General features: G+C 29.3%; 1 protein-coding gene across 1 annotated transcript in view; it reads left to right on the top strand.

Annotated features, from left to right (window-relative positions):
• LOC107449901 (uncharacterized) overlaps positions 1-17,920 on the top strand; it is a 44,972-nt gene extending 27,052 nt beyond the window's left edge. Inside the window, exons 7-11 of the mRNA XM_043043665.2 lie at positions 401-568; positions 1,743-1,868; positions 11,708-11,830; positions 14,253-14,423; positions 17,552-17,920. Of these exons, the coding sequence (XP_042899599.2) occupies positions 401-568; positions 1,743-1,868; positions 11,708-11,830; positions 14,253-14,423; positions 17,552-17,688 (725 nt within the window). The 3' untranslated portion in view covers positions 17,689-17,920. The remainder of the gene's footprint in view (positions 1-400; positions 569-1,742; positions 1,869-11,707; positions 11,831-14,252; positions 14,424-17,551) is intronic.
• Positions 17,921-25,330: the final 7,410 nt, after the last annotated feature.

Raw genomic sequence — 25,330 nt, 5'->3', positions numbered from 1 at the left:
ATAAAAATAGATCATAAAAAGTAAATATAACATGTAAAAACAGATAATAAAATAAAATAAAAAGAAAAAATAAAATAAAAATAAAAAACATTAAAAAGGGGGGACTATAAAGCGAGTAGCAAAATCATAACAACTTACTTGGACAGTTATTTTTCAAGAATGATTTAAAAATGTTTTCGCAGAAAGATTGCCAGATTACAAAATATGAAAACAAAAGATGAAAACAAAAGCGCAAATTGAGTGTAACAAAAGGGTTCTAAAGTGTCGTTCTTACTGCACTGCTGAAGTGATTTGTTATTCTGAGTTTTGATTTTTGATTTGTGTAACGTAATCATAATAATTGTGTAATCATAAATGTAACGAACTGTTATTAATTCATTTTAATTACTTTTAACAAAAGCACCAGACTACTGTTACCAGATGTTGGATTTAGGCTCTTGTAATGCTAATCTTCAGAGGTTTTATTACGATGCCAGAGAAAAGACTTGCAAACAGTTTACCTTCGGTGGTTGCAATGGAAACAATAACAATTTCATGTCCAATTCAGAATGCCAGAAGAAATGTGCTAGTAAGTAATTTCTTTTCGTTAAGGATTGGTGATAATTTTTGTACTACTCAATTACATAAATCTATCAAAGAGTTAACTTATTTACTCAATCATATGATCAATACAAAGTTCATCCTGTGATTAAAAAAATTACGCAAAAAAAGTGTCAAAGAAATGTCTGTCTGGACATAAAAACTCTTAGAACTATAACAGTTTAAAAAACTACGTTTGCTAAATTTATCTCTAACGGAAACTAACGAAGAACGGAAAAATGGAAGGATTTGTGTTTCAGAAACTTGAGGAAAAAAAATCTGCAAAATTCTATAGTCTTTGTGTTTTACATTTTAGTTTTTTTTTTTTCTTTTGCTGATACTATAGTGAAAATCAATCAAAGAATGAAACTGATTTAAGCCAGCTAAGAAAAGGGCAAAATAAGGAAATAGCATTTAAAATAATAATGTGTCAAAATTTAAAAGCGCTATAAGCAGCTATAGCCAAATTCGTCTTATTTAAAAAAATTTAGAAAGTTAGAAACACAAATCAAGCAAAAGAAGAATTTCTAAAGATATGTATGTTAGCAAAAGCAGCATTTAGTGGTAATTCCAAAAACTGACTATGCCCCTAGTTTTTAGTATTACCACTGACGACAGAAAGGCTCCATAATGTTTACAGACAGAGTATTCCGTGATGAAAATCTGTTTTTGCTAAGATACATATCTTTAGAAATTCTTCTTTTTTTTCTTTTTTTGCTTGATTTGTGTTTCCAACTTTCCAAATTATTTAGTGGAAACTATAAGCAAATGTCTTTTAAAATATAATTGGTATAATAATATAAATAATATTCAACGGAAATAAAGAAACGAAACCTATGTTATCTTTTTTAATTGTATTTTGTACTCTCAAAATCTCACTTCAAAGAAATCAAAACTCATCCCTATATGCAAAAAAAATCATCGACACAATTACCACTTAATTTAAATTGAAATAAAATTACAGAACTGATTTGCATTTATTTCAGGAAATCGAACAATACAATATTTAAACCTGAAATACTTAAGTAAATCATTTCAGCTTCCTTTAGTAATTTTAAATTAATGAGAAAAAATAAGATTGATACCTCCGTGTTAAATAATATAAGTATCTTATTTTTTCTTTTTAGTATACTCATAATAATAAAACTTTTTCATATGTACAGTTGCATCTAACAAAGATCCAGTATGCATGACAACAGCAAAATGTGGGCTTTTCTGTTCCCCATGTTGTACAGAAGATGCAAATGGGTGCGTACACTGCAACTGTGAACTCATTGTTGAAAGTGAAGGTAAGGCAACGTATTTAAATTTAATTTTTTTGTATGTGGGTAAGACACTGTGAGAATACACAGAAGTGGCTTACGGTAATTACTTTCCGGTGGTGCATTTACGGATTCAGATATTATCTATAGTTGATAAAACGCGTATAAGAACGGGGTTCAAAAAACGATGAAATTTATTTTCTTGCGTTGGCAACGAAGAGCTGAAACAAACTAAGCTAAGCTGGGCAAAAGGAAAAAATCAAAGAGAAATACTTATATAAATAAACAAATTGTGCTCTAGTTTTGTTTCAGTTATGCTAATTAACACAGAATGCATAATAATTTTAAGGTCTATTTTAGTTTTATTGATACCAAATAAATTAAACAGCAGGGAGAGGCATTTTGATGAAACTGCAGAAGAGAATCATTGTATTTAGTTTAGTTAGAGATACAGCTATACGCAGTTTTTCCTATCTCGTATAAAACTTTCCAAAAAACATTTTAAATATTACCCACTTTTTACTAATATGTTGATCTAATATATAATATATCGATGCAACACACATTTTTATTTCACTCCTGGTTTAAACTCCTTTTTGTTTAATATTCATTTTTTACAAAGTTTGTTACGATGATTTTTTCGCCTTTTTTTAACTCTTTTCTTTGGTTTCTGAAATTTTTAAAAGTTTGAGATAGAATAAAGGACTTAAAATTACTATTCTCAAAAACATGAAATTTAGTGAATTATGTATTGCATATTTTTAGAAATGTAGTTCAAAATATGAACCAACATTTATATACAACTAGACTTAAATTTATTAACATTCAATAAGCGTAGTGAGCTGGACGAGAGGTCTTTAAGTAGTCTTTATTATCCAAATAAAATGCGTGGATAAAAATATATTAACAGAAGCGCTTCTATTTATTTGTTATTCTAAGTAAATGTAATTCCAAAAGTAATTACGTTGTCACAGACGTTTCAATCACTGTTAAAAAATTTTCTGAAAAAATGGTTAAATAGCATTTTATTGAATGGCTATTTTACCATATTTAATCAAAGCAGTCAAATAACCATAAATAAAATGGTAATCAAACTGTTTTTTTTTTTTGTGAAAAACTGCTTATTAACAGCTTTCATCTAATACTGCCAAACAGTCAGAACTCTATCGCACCAACTAGAACCACCTAATAACACTACTTAGTTTTTCGCAACTGCATAACCGGGAGGCTTTATCTGTCAATCTCCTGACCGGCAGAACTGGAGTTCGAGTTCAAGTGTTGACACCAAAATATTTCCTCCATTCCCTTCAACACATGAAGAATTTCCAGTGTCCGGCACTCTCCAATGCCCATTACCTTATGAAAAGCAGAGCTCCTATCTCTAGTTAAATAATTAATCTTTTTTTACGTATTTGAAAAATGCTAGTTACAAAACCGTAAAAAATCGTATAGTTTTAGATTCATGGTTCTATAACCATACTTTTTGTAAATGGTTTCAAAACCATAAAGGAAAAAAATGTTCTTTACCGTAAACTTTACGGTTAATCGGATGGATATATAGCTGCCAGTTATTTTTCCTTAATTTCAGAATGAAAATTTTAATAATGCACACTTAAAAACTTTAAATTTTATATCAATGCTATTATAACTCAACTATTTGCATTTTGCCTATAATCCGTAATTAGAATAAATATGGTTACAACATAAATTTTTATTTCGATTCCGTAATTGACATCTGACTTATTCAAACCATAATAAGCTAATTAAATGGATTAACCTTAAGCTGCATCTAAATTAAGTTAAAAGAGCGTTAAAATGCCACAAATAAAGTTACATGAAACTGTCATACTATCATTTGTGATGTAGCATTTAATCCTGAAATATGTGGCAAAAAGAATATAAAAATTCCTTTCGATTTCAAAAAAAAGACCAAAGTTATCTTATAAGTCAGACTTTAAACACATTTAGTATTAAAATCTGACTACATTTTACAAAATGGTGAAAGAATCATTTGTTTAAATCGATTTTCGCCAGGCTAACCAATGCAACAATTTCTTTCCACGTGAAAAAAATCTGAGATAGTTTCAATCAGCTCGATTTAAATAACGATCGAAATCTGCGTTCAAATTAATTGATTTAAAAAAAATAATTCTCTTAAAGCTATGATTTCTTTGAAAAAATCAATAATTGATTAATAGGTTTCAGTTAGCAAAATTCTTGGTGTGTTCTAAATCCCAGGTAAATCCTATATCTTTAGAAATACATAATCTGAAAATAATCTAATTATTTTGCTAACTTTTTTAAATGAAAAAATAAAGTAAAAATTTAATGCGGTTTTATTTTATATTTATACATTTGTAAAAAGTAGTTATTGAATATGGATTTTCCCGCAAAAACACATGATGTGATGGAAATTCTGCCAATGCCTCATTTTCAACCTTAACCTTTAAAACCATTTTTTATTTTAATCTTGCAACGCAATTTCCGTGTCTTAGAGTGTAAGCAATATTAAAAGAATATGGTCCTAACATGGCATTAAGAAAAGGTTTTGAAAGTCATATTCATATTGCTTCTACAGTAACTTTTTTTTTGGTAGGAAATGTAAGATAAGTAATTCTATGTAGAAATATTTGTCAACCTGCATTTAAATATAAGAAGTGTATGCTCGTAATAGGACAACAGAATTAATTTTGTCGTTTTTAAAGTTATAAAATAGAAATGGAGAAAAATAAATATCGGCGATATTAATTTGGTGCATTTAATTAAACCTGATTTTCAGAAGTTAGTAATGATAAATCCGTATTTCATTTTCAATAAATATTATTCAAGCATTTGCGTGCATTTGTATAAGGCGATTTCTATGGTGTAATCTAATTTTAAACGTGTATTTTGATTGTATAAAAATATTTGATTTCTAGTTATAGTTATAAATTTTAAATAATAATAAACTAAAATTATCAAAGTATCCTTAACACTAGAAAGACTGAAACTTAGTATATATTGCCCGAAAGCAGTCAAAATGAATGAATTGTGAAAGAATAACTAATGTGTAAAGAAATTCGTTTAAAATTAATTTTTAATATTTTTTATATTATTTATAGTTATATAACAAGTTATTAGTAAATATTAACAATAAAAAAAATTATACGTTGTACAAAAAGACACAAAATTCTAAGAAATTGTGTCATTATATACATAAATGTGTTTTTCCAATTGAAATTAAAAAGCAGTCAAAATGACTTCCTTGGGCAATCTAGTGTTAAAAGCATCACAAAATCCGATACAAATAAGAAAAACTGATATAGTTGGGTATCAGGTTTAAGCCCTGATCTATTCATGAAGTAATTTATTATGAATTTGAATGAAATATTGGCATTTAATACTGTAATTGATACTATTCAGATCAATGTAAAACAAAATATACACCAGTAATATTACTGTATAAATGATATTCAACCCCCCCCCCTTCAAATTACCTCCATCTCTCTTGAAACAAGGCTGGAGCGTACAGGGAAAAAAACGGTTTCCTCCCATAGTCTGTCATAACTTTATATGGCTTTCTGTAAAAACAAATCTTAAGTATTAATTTTTCTGAGGAAAACACCCCGTTTTTGCTCTAATTACTATTCTAATTACGTAACAGAAACTTTTATTATTTATTTTCAAGTAGTTTTTGACGATAAAAATTTCCACAATTTTCTTTGCAGCAAAATTACAGTTTTGTACGAATTAATTTGAAAATTATCATTTCCAGAAACAATGTATTAAAAATTGTAAGAAAAAATTACTTTTTAATACTTATATTGATATTCAATTATTTTCAAATTGATAAAAATAGTTATTAAAGGAAATTGTAAGCAAATAAAATAGCAAGAAGTATTTTTTAATGAAATAGCTCAAGAAAATCATGGAATTGACACAGCATTTAAAAAAAAGTTTTAAAAGTTTTAAGTTTTTATTTCGTAAACAAAATAGAGATTGAGCTAGTTATGAAACAAAACGCCTCAATTATAAACTCATTAAACACGAAGAAATGTTTATTCATATAATGAAAATTGTTGAAATCCTTATTACTCTTTCAGCATCGTTGAAATATACTTTATCAATAAATCAATATTGATAGGGGAAGAAATTTCGCCCGCCAAGTTACACTTTTCGATACGCTATTGAAAAGGGTTTGTCGTAGGTTTTAATTGTTTTAAGATTAAATTCTTGAGAAATGAAGGACATAATTTTGGCGAAGTTTCTCCTAAGTTACATTATTGATTTGGAATATTTATATTTATTTTCTAAATTCTACGCAGAAAGCGCGTTGGTTTAAATCAGCTTAATTTAAATCAAATAATTCCTTTTTTGAAATATATCATCAATTCAAAAATTTACAAAGCACTTTAGAATTCCTTAAATTCTTATCGTCTGGTTGTGTAATTTCTCATTTTGGTGATCGGAATTTGCAGATTTGATCCGGCAATTTAATACTATCAGAATTTTTTTTAAAATAGTTCAAAACAGTCTATGTTTAAATGTCAACAGGCTTATATACGTAGAGCTTTAACAACGAAATTAGTCACATTTATGTCTGGGATCATTTGGGACTGCGAGTTGGGCATCCCACGAGTTTGAACGAACTAGAGGCAAGGTTACAGCCAATATGGAACGAAATGTCTCAAAACATCATACAGAACTTGTATGCCTCAATGCCCGATCGTATCGCATCGTGCATTCGCGCTAGAGGGGGTCCAACAGAGTATTAAATCCTCCGTTCTTTTGCGTTTTTCTATGAAATAAATTATCCCTTTTCCTTGATTTTCTAATCATTTACTTATATCAAAGTAGTCATTACGTATGTAAAATTTCGTTTCATTCTGACACCTCCTTCTTGGTGAGCTAATTTTTTTGTCCATGAGTGTATATATAGTATCCATAATATAAGTTAAAAAAGAAGAAGGAAAATCAAAATTATTAAATAATTAAAAATTAATTAAAGTTGGATAATAAAAAAAACAAAATAATATAATCTCGTCATCAACTCGCACTATTATGTTCGTAAAAATATTGCTTTCTCATATTACATCAATAAAATATAGATATAGTGTCAATTGTATGATAATATTTTATGTTATGATATAATATAGTATCAGCATTGCATTGATATATTTTGCTCTGCTTTTATTGATACATTATCAGAAAATGCTATTTCTGCTGATACAATCATGTGATCTGATTTTGTTGATTTATTATCCAACTTTAATTTTTTATTTTTTTTTTTAAATTTTTGATATTTTTATTTTGTCTTTTAAATTTTTATTTATATTTAATTTTTATATAAATTAACCCCCAATATAATTAATACAATAAGCAAATTTATCTCCAACTGAAATCAACAAATAAAAAAACTGATTAGTTTATCCTATCTAAATTAACTCTATCTAATCTTCTTTAATTTAATAAAATTATATGAAATATAAACTTGTATGAAACAAAAAATTTTCAATATTTTAAAAATTATTTAAAGGCAAGTTTTGAATCACATTTTATGGTAATATTCTCCCCATGGTAATATGGTAATATTCAACAATTCTTCCCCATGAAATCTTCGCCAGTCTAGCAACTAAACAGAAACATAACAAGGTCAATCAATAACTAAATTAAACATTAACATTTCCTTGCTCTTTTAAAATTCAAAATAAAGCCTATTGTAAGCATGAGCAATTTGAAGCGTGGTTGGTTACTTTGTAATCTGTATAACTTAACTGAGAAAAATTCTCCTTCATTTTGTAAAGGATAATGATTTAAATTAAAGTTAATTCCCTCGGGTACGTCGGAAAGATAATCAGTGAGCTGGTTCAGCGAACTATTGAGAATCTAGATAATTTACGTCTTACTCTTATTAAATTTTAAATCTCTTTGAAATAAAACAAAAATATTAAAATATCTGAATTTTTGCAGAATTTAGAATCTAGATAGTTTGCTCATCCTTCTGATATTAAATTTTAACCCTCTTTGAAATAAGGCAAGAATATTTAATCTACATGAATCGTTTTGGTTTCACCAAGCAGGCTTGCTGGTATAATAGTAAGTAGTAATAGGAACAGCAACGTGAATCGTTGCTGAAATGAGAATCTAGATAACTTACGTCCAACTGTTATCCGTTTCTAGATCTTATAGGTAAAAAATAATAATTTTTAGTGAATTTTTTTGTATAAATTGTTCCATAATAGAGAATCTACATAAATTGAGCCCTACTGTTTTTAAGTTTTAAATCTCATTGAAGTAAAACAAGAAATATCTAAATTGTTGTAGAATTGAGAATCTTGATAGCTTTCGTTCAACTGTTATCAAGTTTTAAATATCTTTGCAATAAAACAAGAATACTTAAGTATCTGAATCACAGAATTGGAAATCTAGATAGTTTACTTTCAGTTATCAATTTTTATATCTTATAGAGAAAAAAAAATTATGATATAAATTGTTGCGTAATAGAGAAACTAGATAAGTTGCGCCCTACTGTTTTTAAATTTAAATCTCTTTGAAGAAAGATAAAAACCTAAATATCTGAATTGGTGTAGAATTGAAAATCTTGACGTCCTATACTTATCAAATTTTAAATCTCGTTGTAATAAAACACCAAAACAGAAATATTATGGGTGTAGCCTCTTTCTTAGATACGAAGATTGATACAAATTTTTGCAATGAAAATTAAAAATTGAATGACCTCTACCAATTCATAGTTATTTACTAGTGCTTATTTAAAAACATAGTTTTAAAGTTTTGCTCAGATGGCAGAGAATCTATAGGCTATCGCAACACTCGAATACGCTATCTGGGGAGAAGACCTGTTCCATGCCTTTGACCCTTCCCCGTTCCCCCTCCCCCTTCAGTTGTATAAGATTTCCTTTTTTTTATTTCCAATGAGCTGCACAATCTTTCCAATGAACAGACCTAGTGCGTTCTCCAGAAGTGGTATCCACTCTTTCAGGACCACCACAGTGGGTGAGATACCGTTGGCCATGTTAATTTGGACGTCTAGTTTCTGCCACACTAGATGGCAGCACCGAGACTCTATTTGGATGCTAAAGTGCACTAGGAATTTAATTTTGCCGGAAATGCCAAGAGCCAATAAGGCACTCCAGGGATCTTTTACATGCCGCATAATCACACGACATGGCTGCTGAGGATTTTCTGCATCCCGAAAATCCGGTGTCTGGACCGGGGATCAAACCCCCAGACTTGGGCTCAGAAGGCCGACGACGAACCAACTGCGCCACCCATCCACTCAGTTGTATAAGAATGTACTACGATATTTTTCTTAATATTTTAATCCATAGGTAGAGAGTTCTGCTCTACACCACCTGTAGCCCATTTCGATTGCCAATTGGTGAGTTTTACAACCGATTTTAAAGCTTGGTGAGAAGAAATTTCCTAAATACCACTAATCTCTGCAATTGACAACAAGCGATCTTTTCATAGTGTGACGCAATAAAGTTAACTGTTAAACGAAGCTTATAACCAAAATGTAAATATTTAACTTAACCTTTATCCAAATCTAAACAAAACACCGGTTTTGAAACTCACTTGTTCCTCCCACATTCACAAACTGAGCTCGTTACAAAGCAAAAGCGGTTGAACCTCTTTTCTACCTTCGAAGATCACCAATAGTTGATGCTATTATTTACACAGGAAACGAAACAGTTAAGAGACTCCACTCATCACACATTGTCTATTGGAATACAAATCCATTGTTCTTGTTAACTGAATTAGCTAGCGGTATAAGCCCAGGAGTGAGATGTAGCTTTATTCGAATATTCCAAATGAAATTTCGAACGGTTTTAAAATAGAAGAGAACACAACTTCCAGAATATTGTGCTGAAATTCACCATTTCGTCAGAAAAGCTTTTCGCTCTGTTCCAGCTATAGAACTGAAATGTCATCGTCAAAAGGCTAATCGATACCCAAATGAAATATTAACATTTCCTCGCCCTTTCAGAATTGAAGAGGAGGAAGCCTATTTTAAGCATGAACAATTTCAAATGTGGTTGGTTGCTTTGTATCTTGGCAAACTTAATTGAGATAATTTCTCATTTATTTCGAAACGGTGAACAATTTAAATTAAAGTTAATCTGCCCTGTGTTCGAGGATAAAGGAATCATTGGGCCGGTCCAATAAACATCTGGTATGGCAAATGACAAGATAGCTAGATTACGTTCCATCGCGGCTATGTTTTAATTCTATTTATATTAAAATAAAATAATTGAATTTCTGAATTAATGAAGCTTATAATCGTGGAACATTTCATTTTCACATTCATAAGCTTTCTCGAGAGTTTCATACAAAAGTAAAGTGGAATAACTCTTTGTTTCTGAAATTCAATTTAGTTTTAATTAGTTTTAGAAAAATGTGAAGTTTTAAATTTTTATTTTATTTTTAATTCCTTATTAAATGCAAGTTTCTAAAAAAATAGTTTTTCCTTTAAATATGGACGTATGCTACAAAAAATTAGGTGTTTACTAATCAAAGGTAATCCTGAAACTAATGAAGCTTATAATCTTAATGTCGCCATTTTTTTTTTAAACTCCATTTATTTTTTGAACCATTATATAATTTCAAAAGTTGATCATTCATTTTTTTTTTCTAAATAATCGTTATTTTAAATGATGAATTATTGTCGACACCGTCAGAGTGTTTCATATGCCTGTGACATACCAGTTCCCCGCTATGTTCTCCCATTGAATTCCATCTTTCAATTTGTCAGCCAAATATAGCCAAATATGTCAGCCAATTATGTTCTTTCAGCCAAATATGTTTTTTAACGTGAGTTAGTTATTAGATGCGGATCCGGACTCTAAGGTGGCTGTGCGATGATATTATATTGAAACCATTGCATGAAGAAAGACGGTTTGGTGGGTGATAAAATAAAGAATGAGTGCTTTCATGTGAGAAAACCTATATTTCAAAACCATAGAAAAGTAATAGAGATCCTACTTTTAAGATAATAGAAAAAAGAAACAATGGAAGATCTTACTTTTTTAATTGGCTATCGTAAATTAATTCATTTATTTCTTTAGTTCTGAAACGATTAAACCAGTTATATTTTTTATTAACTATTAGCAGCATACTTTTAATTTCATGATCATGCTTAGAAGCACATTTTTTTCAATTGTTTATTGGTGCTGCCATATGAAATAAAGCATCAGTCACATGTTTTTGAAAGGAAAATATCATTTTGTCACAGTTTTTTTATGAAAACTCTCGACGACTGTAACCGTCATTAGCTCATCACCGCAATTTTTTTTTTCTCTTCCCAGACAAACAACAAAAAAAATTGACATATTATCTGGAATGTTACATGTTTTTTTTCGATGTATTACTAAATAGTTAACAAATAAATGTATTAGTACACTTCATACAAATGATGCTTCTTTTTTTAATTAACTAAAATGAGTAGAACACGAAATTTTTCGTGACCTTTATAAGAAACTCAATGATTTTCAAGCTTACCACCAGCAGATAGAACACCAGTGTCTCTATTATGTTTTTTTTTTCTGACACTCTAATTACAAGCAAAAATATATTTTGATATTTTTTTTAAATTTGGAAAACAGTCTAATAGTTACTAACAAATCTGCTAGACTATCGGTATTACATTTGTATAACGATATAAATGTAAACATAACGATATAACGACTAGTTCATATAACGAATACAATGTAAATGTGGTTTACAAATCTCCATGCACTGACAAAAATTGTTCCAGTAAGCAAAATATTTATTGTATAAGTAGTACTAGGAAATATAATTTTGTTTATTTATTCTTTTTTCATTAATTAAATTTTTACTTAATGATTAATTTACTTATTTATTTCCAGATAACCCTCTAAATTGTGTCAGTTCGCCTTCTAAATGTCCAGAGGAATGCGATTTGGAAAATATTTATCAAGGATGTCACGTGTGCAGATGCGGTGAAGTAAATAGAAACGATGATTTTGGGAGTAAGTTAGAGGAAATATTTATAATAGACTTTTAGGTTTTAATATTACTAACAAGAAAACGGTGTTATAATATAATTTTTATAAAACTTTATAATTAAAAAACCACTTAGAATATTTAATTTGTTAATTGGTTGTTTCTTACGCTAGAAAAAGTGAAGTGAGTATGCCTAACCATGTGATTTAAATGATTTAATTGGATACTTGCAAAAGACGTCACGAGCGTGTGTCGAACCTAATTGGCTTCTGAATCGACAAATGACGAGATTTACCTACGATGACGTCACTTGCACACATTCCCCCCAATTGCGCAATAATCAATTAATCTTCACACAAATGTATGATTCGGCAACGCTTGGTAACAAACACTCTTCAATAAACAAAAAAAGAAAAGCAAGAAAAGGAAATTTTTTCACGTTGTTTCTAAAAACATTTTTAAAAAATACAGATAGTAAATGCGCATAAAAAATAGAACATTCAGAAAGCTATACCATTTCATTATTATTTATTTTTTTAAAAAGGAAGATACTTCTGAAAAAGATGAAAAACGCTTGTAGGAAAAAAAACTAAGTACTGTTTTCCCAAACTAAATAACGTCGTTTTCTTCTGTATTTTTCAACTATTTCCATATCATTTCTATTGCCAAATTCACTTGTTTAGCGTCTCTGTTCACATAAATGGAATTACGCACAAGAGAAAACGAAACATTTGAATAACTTATGAACATCACGATCGAATTTTCACGTACTAACCTACAAAATCAATAGTTTAAGGGGTTACCCTTAAGTATGCAAATTATTTTATGCTGATGGTGTGTTAAATTACAAATCAGTCAAGAAATTTTGATTTCTCTGAATAAAAATACTTATTTTTTAACGGATTTGCATTCTTCGCCCATAGAACATATAGAGTTGCTGCAATCTGTAAAAAATACGTTTTTGATTGTTTAATTAGAAGTGCAGTCAAAAGATTTAGATTTAGAATTTTACTCTTTACATATTTTGCTATATCCATTAAAATACTTTTGAAAATGTTTCCTACAGTTTAAAATGTATCGAATCATTTAAAAATATTTCGATAATTATTAAATTAAGAAATAATAAATAATTATTAAAAATTAATTTTCACGTTAAATTGACCTTATAAAAGCAAATCTCTACAAAAACTATTTGTTTCACTTACTCTAGAGATAAGACTAAATATTCAAGAAGAAATATATCAAATTTTGGTCCACCCTTCTGTCGAATTTATTGGAACCATTTTTTCCAGATTGCGGTTTTACTCCTTTACTTTGAAAGTCTAGAATCTGTATTTGTCGAAAAAGAATGTATCTTTATTTAATAAGAAAAAAGTGAATTTTGTAATTTAAAACATCATCTTCACTGTTAAATAAATAATCCTTAGAAATTAAGCGGTAAGATATTATTTAATCAAAAATTTCCTTCACGTCAAAAATATGTGAATTGGAAATAACAGTCGGCATGTTTCAAGAACTCAAAAATAGGCACCCAATCATAATTTTCATGTCTAGAAATCATGTTTTATCCATATAAATGCTAATTCCCTTGTTATCTACAATAGTTCCTCACGACCTCTCCATAGAGCTCGGAAATGCATTTTACCCTTGCTTGCCCTTTTCTGTCAGTACGATATTTCTTGCTTTGTTTTCCATATTTTTTATCTCTTGGCTACTGTGGTTTTTCTTGTTCCGTTTATCATCTTTACTTCTCCATTTTTGCTAGCAACTTTACGTTTTATATTTCGAAATCACTTTTGTTTCTTCTCATTCACGTCTGGCAAGTCTTGAAAATAAGCGCCTGTTTCTCAGCACTCGAAACAAATCAACTGTTATTTCTAATTTGCATATTTTTGAAAGGAATGAAGTTTTTAGTTAAGTAATATCATCTTCACTAATTCCGGATCAATCCATCGAGCCACAAAGATATTAGTATGCGAAAATCCGATTATTAGATCAAAAGTTCACGTCTAACGTATTCCTTTTATTGTTCCACGTCCTGCTCATAATGTACCTACAACATTTCAAAGCTATCACTTTGAAATCTATTCATATAAAAAAAGGGAATTTTTTTGCCACAACATCCAAAATTATCACTTCTTATTCATTTTGCGAATTTTTATTCTTTTCAAAAACGTGTAATATAAAAATTTATTCGAAACGTATGTCTCTCTTCTATACTAAAAATAATTTAAAATTTATGGAATGTTGTTTATCAATTCTTCTTCTTTTGAACTTTTATTCATGTGAGACTGTAACTTTAAGACTCTGTTAAACATTCAAAAATAAAAATATATTTTCCTGGAGTTTAACAGTATAGCGTTAAAAGTATACCTCCAAGCATTAAAAATGCACGATTCTATGTCGGCGCATCGGTAATGCATAGCGCCATTTTTTTTTATTTTACAGTTTGTAACGAAGTGAAAGATCCAGGGACATGCAATGACGGAATCGAAAGATATTACTTCGATGCTGTTTATCAAAAATGCGAGCAATTCACATATCGTGGATGTGGAGGAAATAATAATAACTTTCAAACTTTACAAGAATGTAGAGAAAAATGTTTAAAACCTGAAAGAGGTAAAAACATTTGAAGTCTTTTTCTGTTTCATTTAAATGTGAAATTAAGGTTACTTTTTATTTATTTATATTAAGAGGACGCTATACGGTAGGCAATGCCCTTTATAACAAACTCTCTTTCAATGACATTAGTAATTTAAAATTTTAAATAAAAAAAAAGAGTTGAAATAAACTAAGAGTTAACTATGAAATTTAGAAAATAGAAGAAAAAATTGAAAAAATACCGATTTGCAAACAAATTATGACAAGATTATTTCCTTCGAAACAGCAGCTAATCCTTTCGTGATTTGTTTGCAATTTAATGCGTGAAACTCCACAATGCGTGAACTCCACAATTCACAATTTCAATTATCTTGGTTTATCTAAACTCTTTTTTTTTCTTTTCATTTTGAGTTTCAAATTTTCTGTCAAGTCGCAAAGTCCCTTCATGTTCCCATAACAAATCAGCACCTCTGGGGGTACTGGATTGGAGATCGATCGTTCTCTGATCTAGGTCAAAATTACGATCTGTGGGTGAATGAATGGATGCATGACTGGGTCCGCCTTATAAGCAGGTATGACCTATGATGTGGCAGAAGTCGAATTCTTGGCCATAGATGGCGCCACTAAAAAACAAGAATCGCACACTCTGCCTTAAATTTGCTCGGTTTCACCAAGTAGGCTTGCCCGCGTGGCAAGTGGCATTCGAACCAACCAAATTATTAATGTGAATGAAAGGAGAATTCGCTATGAATGGTTTTCCCGGGCACACTATAAGGCAAGCTTAAGAGAGGACATACGCTGAGTGAGCACGTGATAAGCAAATGGCGCACAAGAAGCAGGTTCCCATACTTTTGCATTAGATTACATAGTTTCACACCATTCTAACGCAAAAGTATAGTATTTCGTAACCAGTATGCCTCTTTCCTAAAGTTTGCTTCCTCATTATGTGGCTTTGTCTAAGTACACGTTAAAACGCGGGAGAAACGGTTCTTAGCAAATTCGGTTTTACCTACATTAGTAATTTAAAGTACAGAAAAAAGTGAGTTCAGGTTAACTCAGAGTAAATAATGAAGTCTCAAATGCCGGTCAAAGTTGTTCTCAAAATATCTAAATGCAAACAAATTGTGGCAAGATAAATTCCAGTCTCCGTGATCCTGAATAAATTTGTCATAATTAATTTGTATTTTGATATTTTGAGAAAAATATTTTTGTTTGAGCTTTAAGTGATGAAAAGAAATTTTAAATTTATGGGTTACTGCTTTAAGACACTTGAAATTTTATGGTTACTGCTGCTTTACTTCCAGAATCCCAGAAAAATTCTACCATTATTTGTTTCGATTTTGACATTTGAAACTTAATGTTTTATTCAGAATTTATTTGAAATTATTTTTTCTATGCTTTAAATTTCAAATTATTAATGTGGGTAAAACAGAACAGTTTTTTTCTCGGTATAGCGTCTTCTTAAGGGATCTATTTTTTATGTAAATCTTCTGTGAATTTATTTCATTATTTTTTTATCTTTGCTTTTTTTGTTTTGAAAATCGAAAATTCAACTATAAAAGACACTCATATACATAGATGCAAGGGCTCTTGAAAGCAACGCAACATTATTTATAGAAATCATAAGAGTAGAAAATAAGATATATTTTCACATTTTTATAAAATTGTTAAAGTGAGGGCCTTTAAATCTAAAATTGTACATTAATTCCATCAAAAAAGCCCTCGAAGAAGCTAGTTTGTCCCAATGATTGATCTCGCATTTCCCTTGTCTTTTGGGTTGGGTCCAAGACAACGGAGCAGAACATTGATAGTCAGAAACTCAGAAATAGGGCAGGTGTTCACCGCCGATTATAAAATATGAAATAAAATTTACGTAATTCTCATTTTTTTCGATTGTCTACAATTTGCTTAACTATTTGTTAGTTTGGCAATTTTTTCTCATTTAATTTTATTCAGAATAAAAACATACAAAATTATACTAAATTTAAATTATTTGTTTTAGCATACAAATAAAGAAAGAAAATCCGAGCTTACTAATTTTGATTACAATAAGTGATTGATAATATTAACCGCAATCACATGGAGCAGAGAATAATGTACTTTAAATTAAAAACTGGTTAGTGAAGCCAAGATGAAAAAAGGTTTCAAAACTATATTTTTGATTGTTTCAAGTTCAAAGGGCTGAAATATCAGGCGAAGAAAACATAATAAAAAACATAGGATGAAAAGATAAGAGATATGCAGACATATCAATGCATCAGCAACAAAACGAAAAATGTTAACACTTGTACATTCCGGGATAGCCTGGTCGGTAGGGCGCTGAGCCCATATCCAAGAGGTCGTGGGTTCGATCCTCGCCGGCCGAAGACTCCCCGTGTAGTAAATGGTGACTGATGCACGTTAAATCTGTCGAGTCTCAAAGTCCTCCATGTTCCCACAACAAATCAAACCTCTGGGGGTACTGATCCAGGAGTTTCCTTGTCTTCTGGATTGGTTCAAAATTACAAGGCTACGGAGTTGAACATAAGTAGTCGCAAACCCATGAAATTGGGTCGGCTGTTCAACGACGGTTATAAAATAAAATAAAGAACACTTGTACATGAGTCGTGGTGGCTCAGAGGATAGAACACTCACCATCCAATGGGATGAAATGGGTTCGAATTCTAGCGATGACTAGTTCATTCGAATTCCGCACCCCGCTTTCACTGACCACAGAGCTGACGTAAAATATCCTCAGTGGTAAACGCATCCTGGACTAGAGTCCCCTTGGCGTCAGGCCAACAGTGGGAGGTTTTCTTTGTTTCCTTCTCCATGTAACGCAAATGCGGATTAGTTTCATCAAAAAGTCCTCCAGAAAAGCAAATTTCTCCCGATACTTGATCCAGGAGTTCCCTTGTCTTCTGAATTGGGTTCAAAATTACAAGGCTGGGGAATTGAACGTTGGTAGTCATAAACCCAAAATTGGGTCCACATTTCAACGATGGTTATAAAATAAAATAAAACGCTTGTATATAGTGTTTGAACCTGCTAAAAGAGATTTTTTCAATTTCACTATGTTATTTTGTTTCTACATACCTTTTATAAATTTATAATCAGTACTGTGATTTTATGCATTGAAGACAAAAATTTAAAAATTTGTATTTCAGATCATACTGTTGTGATGAAATCACCAGTGGATGAGAATGATCCGAACAGCTCACATAGATCGAGTACATCTGTACTGCTGACTACCTTACTCATTCTGTTAGTCAACATTTATTGTTTAGATTTCATTCACCATTAACATGCTTTAGAACAAAATTATAAAGAATTAAAGACACATTTCATGAAAAGAAATAGGGCATGTCTTTTTAAAGTTTTAAATCATTTTGCAGCAACAAATATTTCATTTCGGCAACAAATATTTGCAATATTTCATTTTTATTTTCTTTTGATGTGTACCACATACTGTTGATCTTCATATTAAGCATTTGTATTTATAAATGAAGTTTAAATAAATATAAATTTAAAAAAAATTGTGTGGAATGCTTTTGTTTGTGTATTATATGAAAAAATGAAGATAGAACATCATGCCAAAAAAATGAGTCAAATAAAACAACATTTTCATTTAAAGTCAAGAATACAGAACCAATCCGAGTTTTTAAGAAAACGATATTTTTTCCAATGTTACTACAATATTATTAAAAACTATCATTATTGAAGTTTCAAATTTTTCATAAGCATTTTAATTTCTGCTGCTGCATTAAACTTGGTTTGGAATATATTTTTAAGCAACAACACGATAGCTTTTAAGCATATGTAAGACAGTAATCTTCGCAATAATCTGTAACATCATGGAAAATTTCTAAAATTTAAGTTGATGTATTATTTTTTATTCAAATGCTGCACTTGGTAGGCTCTTTAATCTTGAAGGGCTAGAATGTCTATTACTACAGTATATGAGGAAACAGCTACTTTACTAAAAGAAAGAACTTAAAATTAATTAATGGAAAATACATTTCTGAAACAAACTAAGCTATAATCTGGGCAAAAGGAAAAAATAAAAGCGAAATGTTTATGTAAATAAACAAATTGTGCTTTAGTTTTGTTTCAATTATGCTAATTAACACAGGATACATAATAATTTGAAGGTCTATTTTAGTTTTATTGATGCTAAATAAATTAAACAGCAGAAAGAGAGGCATTAATAATGAATCCGCAGAAGAGAATCAATTTAGTTTGATCAGAAATGCAGTTATAAACAATTTTTCCAAACTCACAAACTTAAATTTATTAACATCCAATAAGCGTAGTGAGCTGGATGAGAGGTGTTTAAGTAGTCTTTATTATCCAAATAAAATGCGTGAAGAAAAATATATTAGCAGAAAAGCTTCTATCTATTTTTTATTCTAGGCACATTTCAATTCCAGAAGTAATTGCATTATCACAGACGTTTCATACGCTTAAAATGTATCAATTTTATATTATTGCTAATATAACTCAACTATTTTCATTCTGCGTATTATCCGTTATTAGAGTAAATATGGTTACAACATAAATTTTTATTTTGATTCAATAATTGACATCTGACTTATTCAAAACATAATAAACTAATTAAATGGGTTAACCTTAAGCTGCATTTAAATTAAGTTAAAAGAACATGAAAATGGCACAAATAAAGTAGCATGAAACTGTCATACTATCGTTTGTGATGTAGCATTTAATCCTGAAATATGCGGCAAAAAGAATATAAAAATTCTTTCCGATTTTAAAAAAAAGGACAAAAGTTATCTTAAAAGTCAGACTTTAAACACATTTAGTATTAAACGCCGACTACATTTTACAAAATCATGGAAGAATAATTTGTTTAAGTCGATTTTCGCCAAGCTTGCCAACGCAAAAAAAAAAAAATTTCACGTGAAAAAAATCTGAGATAGTTTCAATCAGTTTTATTCAAATAACGATCAAAATCTGCATCTAAATTGAAAGATTTTTAAAAAAAATCATTCTCTTAAAGCAGTGTATCTTAACCTTTTTGGTATAATGGACCTCTTAAAAATTTTTAAGAAGTCACGGACCACCCCCTGTGAAAAAAATTATTGCAAAAAACATCAAGTATCAGAAAGCATTTAATTTTATTATTTAGTCTACAAAATTTTTAATATTTAAATTTTTAATGTGAAGGTTGCTGCTGCTTTTCCTTAATTAATAAATTGGATTAGGGGATGGTATNGCAACCTTGTTGGAAGTCGCATAAGAAGTATAACTTAGAAAATTCTTTCCGATTTAAAAAAAAAAAGACAAAAGTTATATTATAAGTCAGACTTTAAACCCATTTAGTATTAAAAGCTGACTACATTTCACAAAATCATGGAGGAATAATTTGTTTAAATCAATTTTCGTCAGGCTAACCAATGCAACAATTTTCTTTCCACATGAAAAATATCTGAGATAATTTCAATCAGCTTTATTTAAATAACCATCAAAATCTGCATTCAAATTAATGATTTTAAAAAAAATATCCACTTAAAGCTAGGATTTTTTTTAAAAAAAATCAAGAATAGATTAACAGGTTTCAGTTAGCGAAATTCTTGGTGTGTAGTAAATCCTATATCTTTAGAAATAATCTGAAAGTAATCTAATTATTTTGCAAAATTTTTTTAAATAAAAAAAATAAAGAAAAAATTTAATGCAGTTTTATTTTATATTTATACATTTGTAAAAAGTAGTTATTGAATATGAATTTTCCCGCAAAAACCGTGATGGAAATCCTGCCAATGCCTTATTTTCAACCTTAACCTTTAAAACCATTTTTTATTTTAATCTTGCAAACGCAATTTCCGTGTCTTAGAGTGTAGGCAACATCAAAAGAACACGATCTTAAAATGGCATTAAGAAGAGGTTTTGAAAGTCATATTCATATTGCTTCTACAGTAACATTTTTTTTTTTTTTTTTTTTTTTTTTTTATTNTAGAAATATTTGTCAACCTGCATTTAAATATAAGAAGTGTATGCTCAGAATAGGACAACAGAATTAATTTTGTCGTTTTTAAAGTTATAAAATAGAAAGGGGGGAAATAAATATCGGTGAAATTAATTTGGTGCGTTTAATTAAACCTGGTTTTCAGTAGATAGTTAGGATAAGTCCCTATTTCATTTTCAAGAAATATTATCCAAACATTTGCGTGCATTTGTATAAGGCAATTTTTATGGTGTAATCTAGTTTTAAATGAATTGTTTGATTTTTTAATAATATTTCAGCTCTAGTTATAGTTATGACATTTAAATAATAATAAACTAAAATTCTCAAAGTATCTTTAAAAACATCACAAAAATCCGATATAAGTAAGAAAAACAGATATAGCTGGGTGTTAGGTTAAAACCCTGTTCTATTCTTGAAATAATTTATTATGAATTAGAATGAAAGATTGGCATTTAATACGCTAATTGATACCATTCAAATCAATGTAAAAAAAATACTCCAGTAGCATTACTGTATAAATGATGTTCAGTCCCCCCCCCCCAACCGAATTAGCTCCATCTCTCTTGAAAGAAGGCTGGAGCGTACAGGGAAAAATAGAGCAGTTTTATAAATAGCAAAATAGAGCAATTTTCTATAGCTTTCGGTAAAAACAAATCTTGGTTATTAATTTTTCTAAAGAAAACACCCCTTTTTTCTATAATTACTGGACTAATTACATAACAGAAACTTTTATTACTTATTTTCAAGTAATTTTTGACAATAAAAGTTTCCACAATTGTTTTGTAGCGAAACTACAGTTTTGTACAAATTAATTTCAAAATTATCATTTCCAAAAACAATGTGTTAAAAATTATGAACAAAAAAATTACTTTTTAATGTTTATATTCAGGGTGGTCCTAAAATATATGTCAAAAATGTAAAGGTAGGTAGAGGGGACCTAAATAAGCATATTTTGTCTAGGATTGTGTGTGCGGTAATGGCGCCTTGAGCCGGTAGGGAGCGCTGATGACTGCGGCGTATAAAAGCGCTTGCTAGATGGATTCATCATTTCCCGCAGGACGTGGCGATCCAGTTCCCTGGCCATTACGTTCTCCTGATTTAACCTGCTTGGATTTTTTTCTTTTGGGATCATATTAAAAGCCTCGTGTACGAGATTCCCGTCAAGAAGATCTTGTTGCCCGATTGTCTGTTGCTGTTTTACATGTGCTCGACATGCCTGACGTCTTTTCTAATGTACGCTGATCCATGCTCCGTCGATATAAGTCTTGTATCGCTGTTGGTGGCTGCTCCTTCGAGCACCCGTTGTAAACTGTTGATACATTTTTATTTTCTTTTGTCTTTACTTGTCTTTTCAGTTTCCTTTGATTCATACTGCTTTACAAGCTAGTGCTTTAACGTGCCATTACCGCACACACATTCCTAATATGCTTATTTATGTCCCCTCTACCTAGCTTTAAATTTTTGACACATATTTTAGGACCACCCTGTAGATTTTCAGTTATTTTAAAATTGATTTGAAAAAAATCGTTTATAAAGGAAATTGTAAGCAAATAAAATGGCAAGAAGTATTTTTTATAGAAATAGCTCAAAAAAATCATGAAATTGATACAACATTTTAAAATTTTAATTTCATGAACGAAGTAGAGATTGAGCTAGTTATGAAACAAAACGCCACAATTATAATCTCATTAAACAAGAAGAAATGTTTATTCATATTATGAAAATTGTCAAAAAATCCTTATTACTCTTTCAGCATCGTTGAAATATACTTTATCAATAAATCAATATTGATAGAGGAAGAAATTTCGTCCGCCAAGTTACGCTCTTCGATACGCTTTTGAAAAGGGTTTGTCGTAAGTTATAATTGTTTTAAGATTAAATTCTAGAGAAATGAAGGACATTAATTTGGCAAAGTTTCTCCTAAGTTACATTATTGGTTTAGAATATTTATATTCATTTTCTAAATTCTACGCAAGGCGCGTTGGTTTAAATCAGCTCAATTTAAATCAACTGAGTCCTTTTCTGAAATATATCATCATCAATTCAAAAATTTACAAAGCATTTTAGAATTCTTCAAATTCTTATCGTCTAGTCGTGTAATTTCCCATTTTGGTGATCGGAATTTGCAGATTTGATCAGACACAATTTAATACTATCAGGAGAAAAAAAATTAAAAGCCTAAAACTGTCTCAGTTTTAATACCAACAAGCTTACAAACGGAGAGCTTTATCAACAAAATTAGCCACAATTATGTAAAATGGTCATTGATTATTGAATAAAAGGTAGCGCATATGCTAGCAAAACTATGAAGGTCAATTACCCTAATATACTTAATATAAACCTATACTATATACTTTGTATTTATATATAATTTTATTTTGCTTACTTTATGAATTAACAAAAATTTTCCGATTTGTAATTTTCGAGCGCCTTGTTTAGAACACCTGGAACGAGAATTTAGAGGGGATCATTTTTGGTGTTGAGGTAACCTAAAATTTCTTAGAGGACATGTAGTCACATTTTTGATTTCCTTTTTTGCCGTTATAGATTTATTTATTCCTTTTTTTGCTTGTTTATTTACTGAAAACGCATATTTTCATGCACATTGGAATCAATTTAATGGCTTCATTGAAAAAATATTTCATATATAAAACTAACATATTTTTAACAATATATTTGCATTAATTCTTTCAAACAACTATTCGTTTTGTTAATTTTATGAAAAAATTTGCAGGNGATATATATATATATATAGTTTTTTCATATTACATCAATAAAGTATAGATATTGTGTCAATGATATGACAATATTTTATGGTATGATATAATGTAGTATCAGCATTGTATTGAAAAATTTTGCTTTCTTTTTATTGATACAATATTAAAAAAGGTTATTTCTGCTGATACAATCATGTGATCTGATTTCGTTGATTTACTATCTAACATTAATTTTTATTTTTTAAATTTTTTATTAATTTTCTTGTCTTATAGATTTTTATTGGAATTTTTATTTCATTTTTATTTTTACATAAATAACGCTTCCAATTGTATTTCAATGAAATTCGAATGTCATAAAAAAAAAATTATGCTTCTTTTCCCATATTTGCTTATAGCCCATTTAGTAAAGATCTACCGCGACAGTAAAAATCAAATCCATTTTTATCTTTTTAAAAATACATCTCAACTAAAAAGAAAAAGGTTAGTTTCGATTTTTTACCCTCAACCAAAATCAACAAATAAAAAAATTGATTAGTTTATCCTATCTAAATTAGCTCTATCTAATCTTCATTAAATTAACAAAACTATATGAAATATAAACTTGTATGAAACGAAAGATTTTAAATATTTTAAAAATTATTTAAAGGCAAGCATTTTATGGTAATGTTATTCTTCCCCCATGGAATCTTCCCCAGTCTCGCAACTAAACGGAAACATAACAAGGTCAATCAATAACTAAATTAAACATTAACATTTCCTCGCTCTTTTAAAACTCAAAATAAAGCCTATTGTAAGCATGAGCAATTTCAAGCGTGGTTGGTTACTTTGTAATCTGTAAAACTTAACTGAGAAAAATTCTCCTTCATTTTGTGAAGGATAATGATTTAAATTAAAGTTAATTCCCTCGGATACGTCGGAAAGATAATCAGTGAGCTGATTCAGCGAACTACTGAGAATCTAGATAATTTACGTCTTACTCATATTAAATTTTAAATCTCTTTGAAATAAAACAAAAGTATTCAAATATCTGAATTTTTGCAGAATTTATAATCTATATAGTTTGTTCATCCTTCTGATATTAAATCTTAACCCTCTTTGAAATAAGACAAGAATATTTAACTACATGAATCGCTTTGGTTTCACCAAGTAGTCTTGCTGGTATAATAGTAAGTGGTATTAGGAACAAGAACATGAACCGTTGCAGAATTGAGAATCTAGATAAATTACCTCCAACTCTTATCTGTTTCTAGATCTTATAGAGAAAAAAAATATTTTTTAGTGAATTGTTTTGCATAAATTGTTCCATAATAGAGAATCAAGATAAATTGAGCCCTACTGTTTTTAAGTTTTAAATCTCATTGAAATAAAACAAGAAATATCTGAATTGCAGTAGTATTGAGAATCTTGATAGTTTTAGTTCAACTGTTATCAAATTTTAAATCTATTTGAAATAAAACAAGAATATTTAAGTACCTGAATAAAAGAATTGGGAATCTGCATAATAAATAAATAAAAACATTTTAAATGTTTAGAGATTAGAAAGTTTTACATGAAATTAAAGAAAATTGCACTTCAAATAATTAAAACAAAAAAATAGTGAAAAAAAAAAGGAAGCACTAAAATGAAAAACTGAGAAAAAAATAATCAAGCTCATGAATATAATTATGGGTTGTAACGAATAATATCAACAAGTTAAAAAACAAATTTAAAAAAACTTAGGAGAGAAATAAAAATTAATAATTCTGCTGAGGAAATTATTTTATTAATACCAACTTTCGAAATTAGTAATTAAGTTTGCCAATGGATAGCACAGTTAAAATCTATAGGACAATTTAAAATAACAATGTGAAGCTAAAAGAAGACAAAATAACAAGATGCCCTTGAAAATATTTAAGTTGGAAAAGCCTAAGATGCATAAAAAAAACATTGTTCTATAGCCTTCCAGTCAAGGACGCTAACTGTTGACAAAATTTGTAATTAATTTTGAAATGTGATAAGAATAAATGTGATAGTTTTCTCCGTAAAATTAAGCAAACTCTATACTTCCATCTCTTTCTGTTTCCCTCTAAAATTATTCTTTAAATAAAGGGTAATTCTTTTAGACACCAGGTATAAACTAAACTAAAAAAATTTCTGACTAAACAATTACTGTTTTTAATATCTATAAATTATGCACATAATGAATAAACTTTACTTTAAAAAAAAAATTATTTCATTAAAAAGAATGTTCAAATTATGCATATTGG

Source organism: Parasteatoda tepidariorum, chromosome 8, assembly GCF_043381705.1.
Source record: "Parasteatoda tepidariorum isolate YZ-2023 chromosome 8, CAS_Ptep_4.0, whole genome shotgun sequence".
NCBI lineage: Eukaryota > Metazoa > Arthropoda > Arachnida > Araneae > Theridiidae > Parasteatoda > Parasteatoda tepidariorum.
This window is presented reverse-complemented; position numbering and strand designations above follow the sequence as displayed.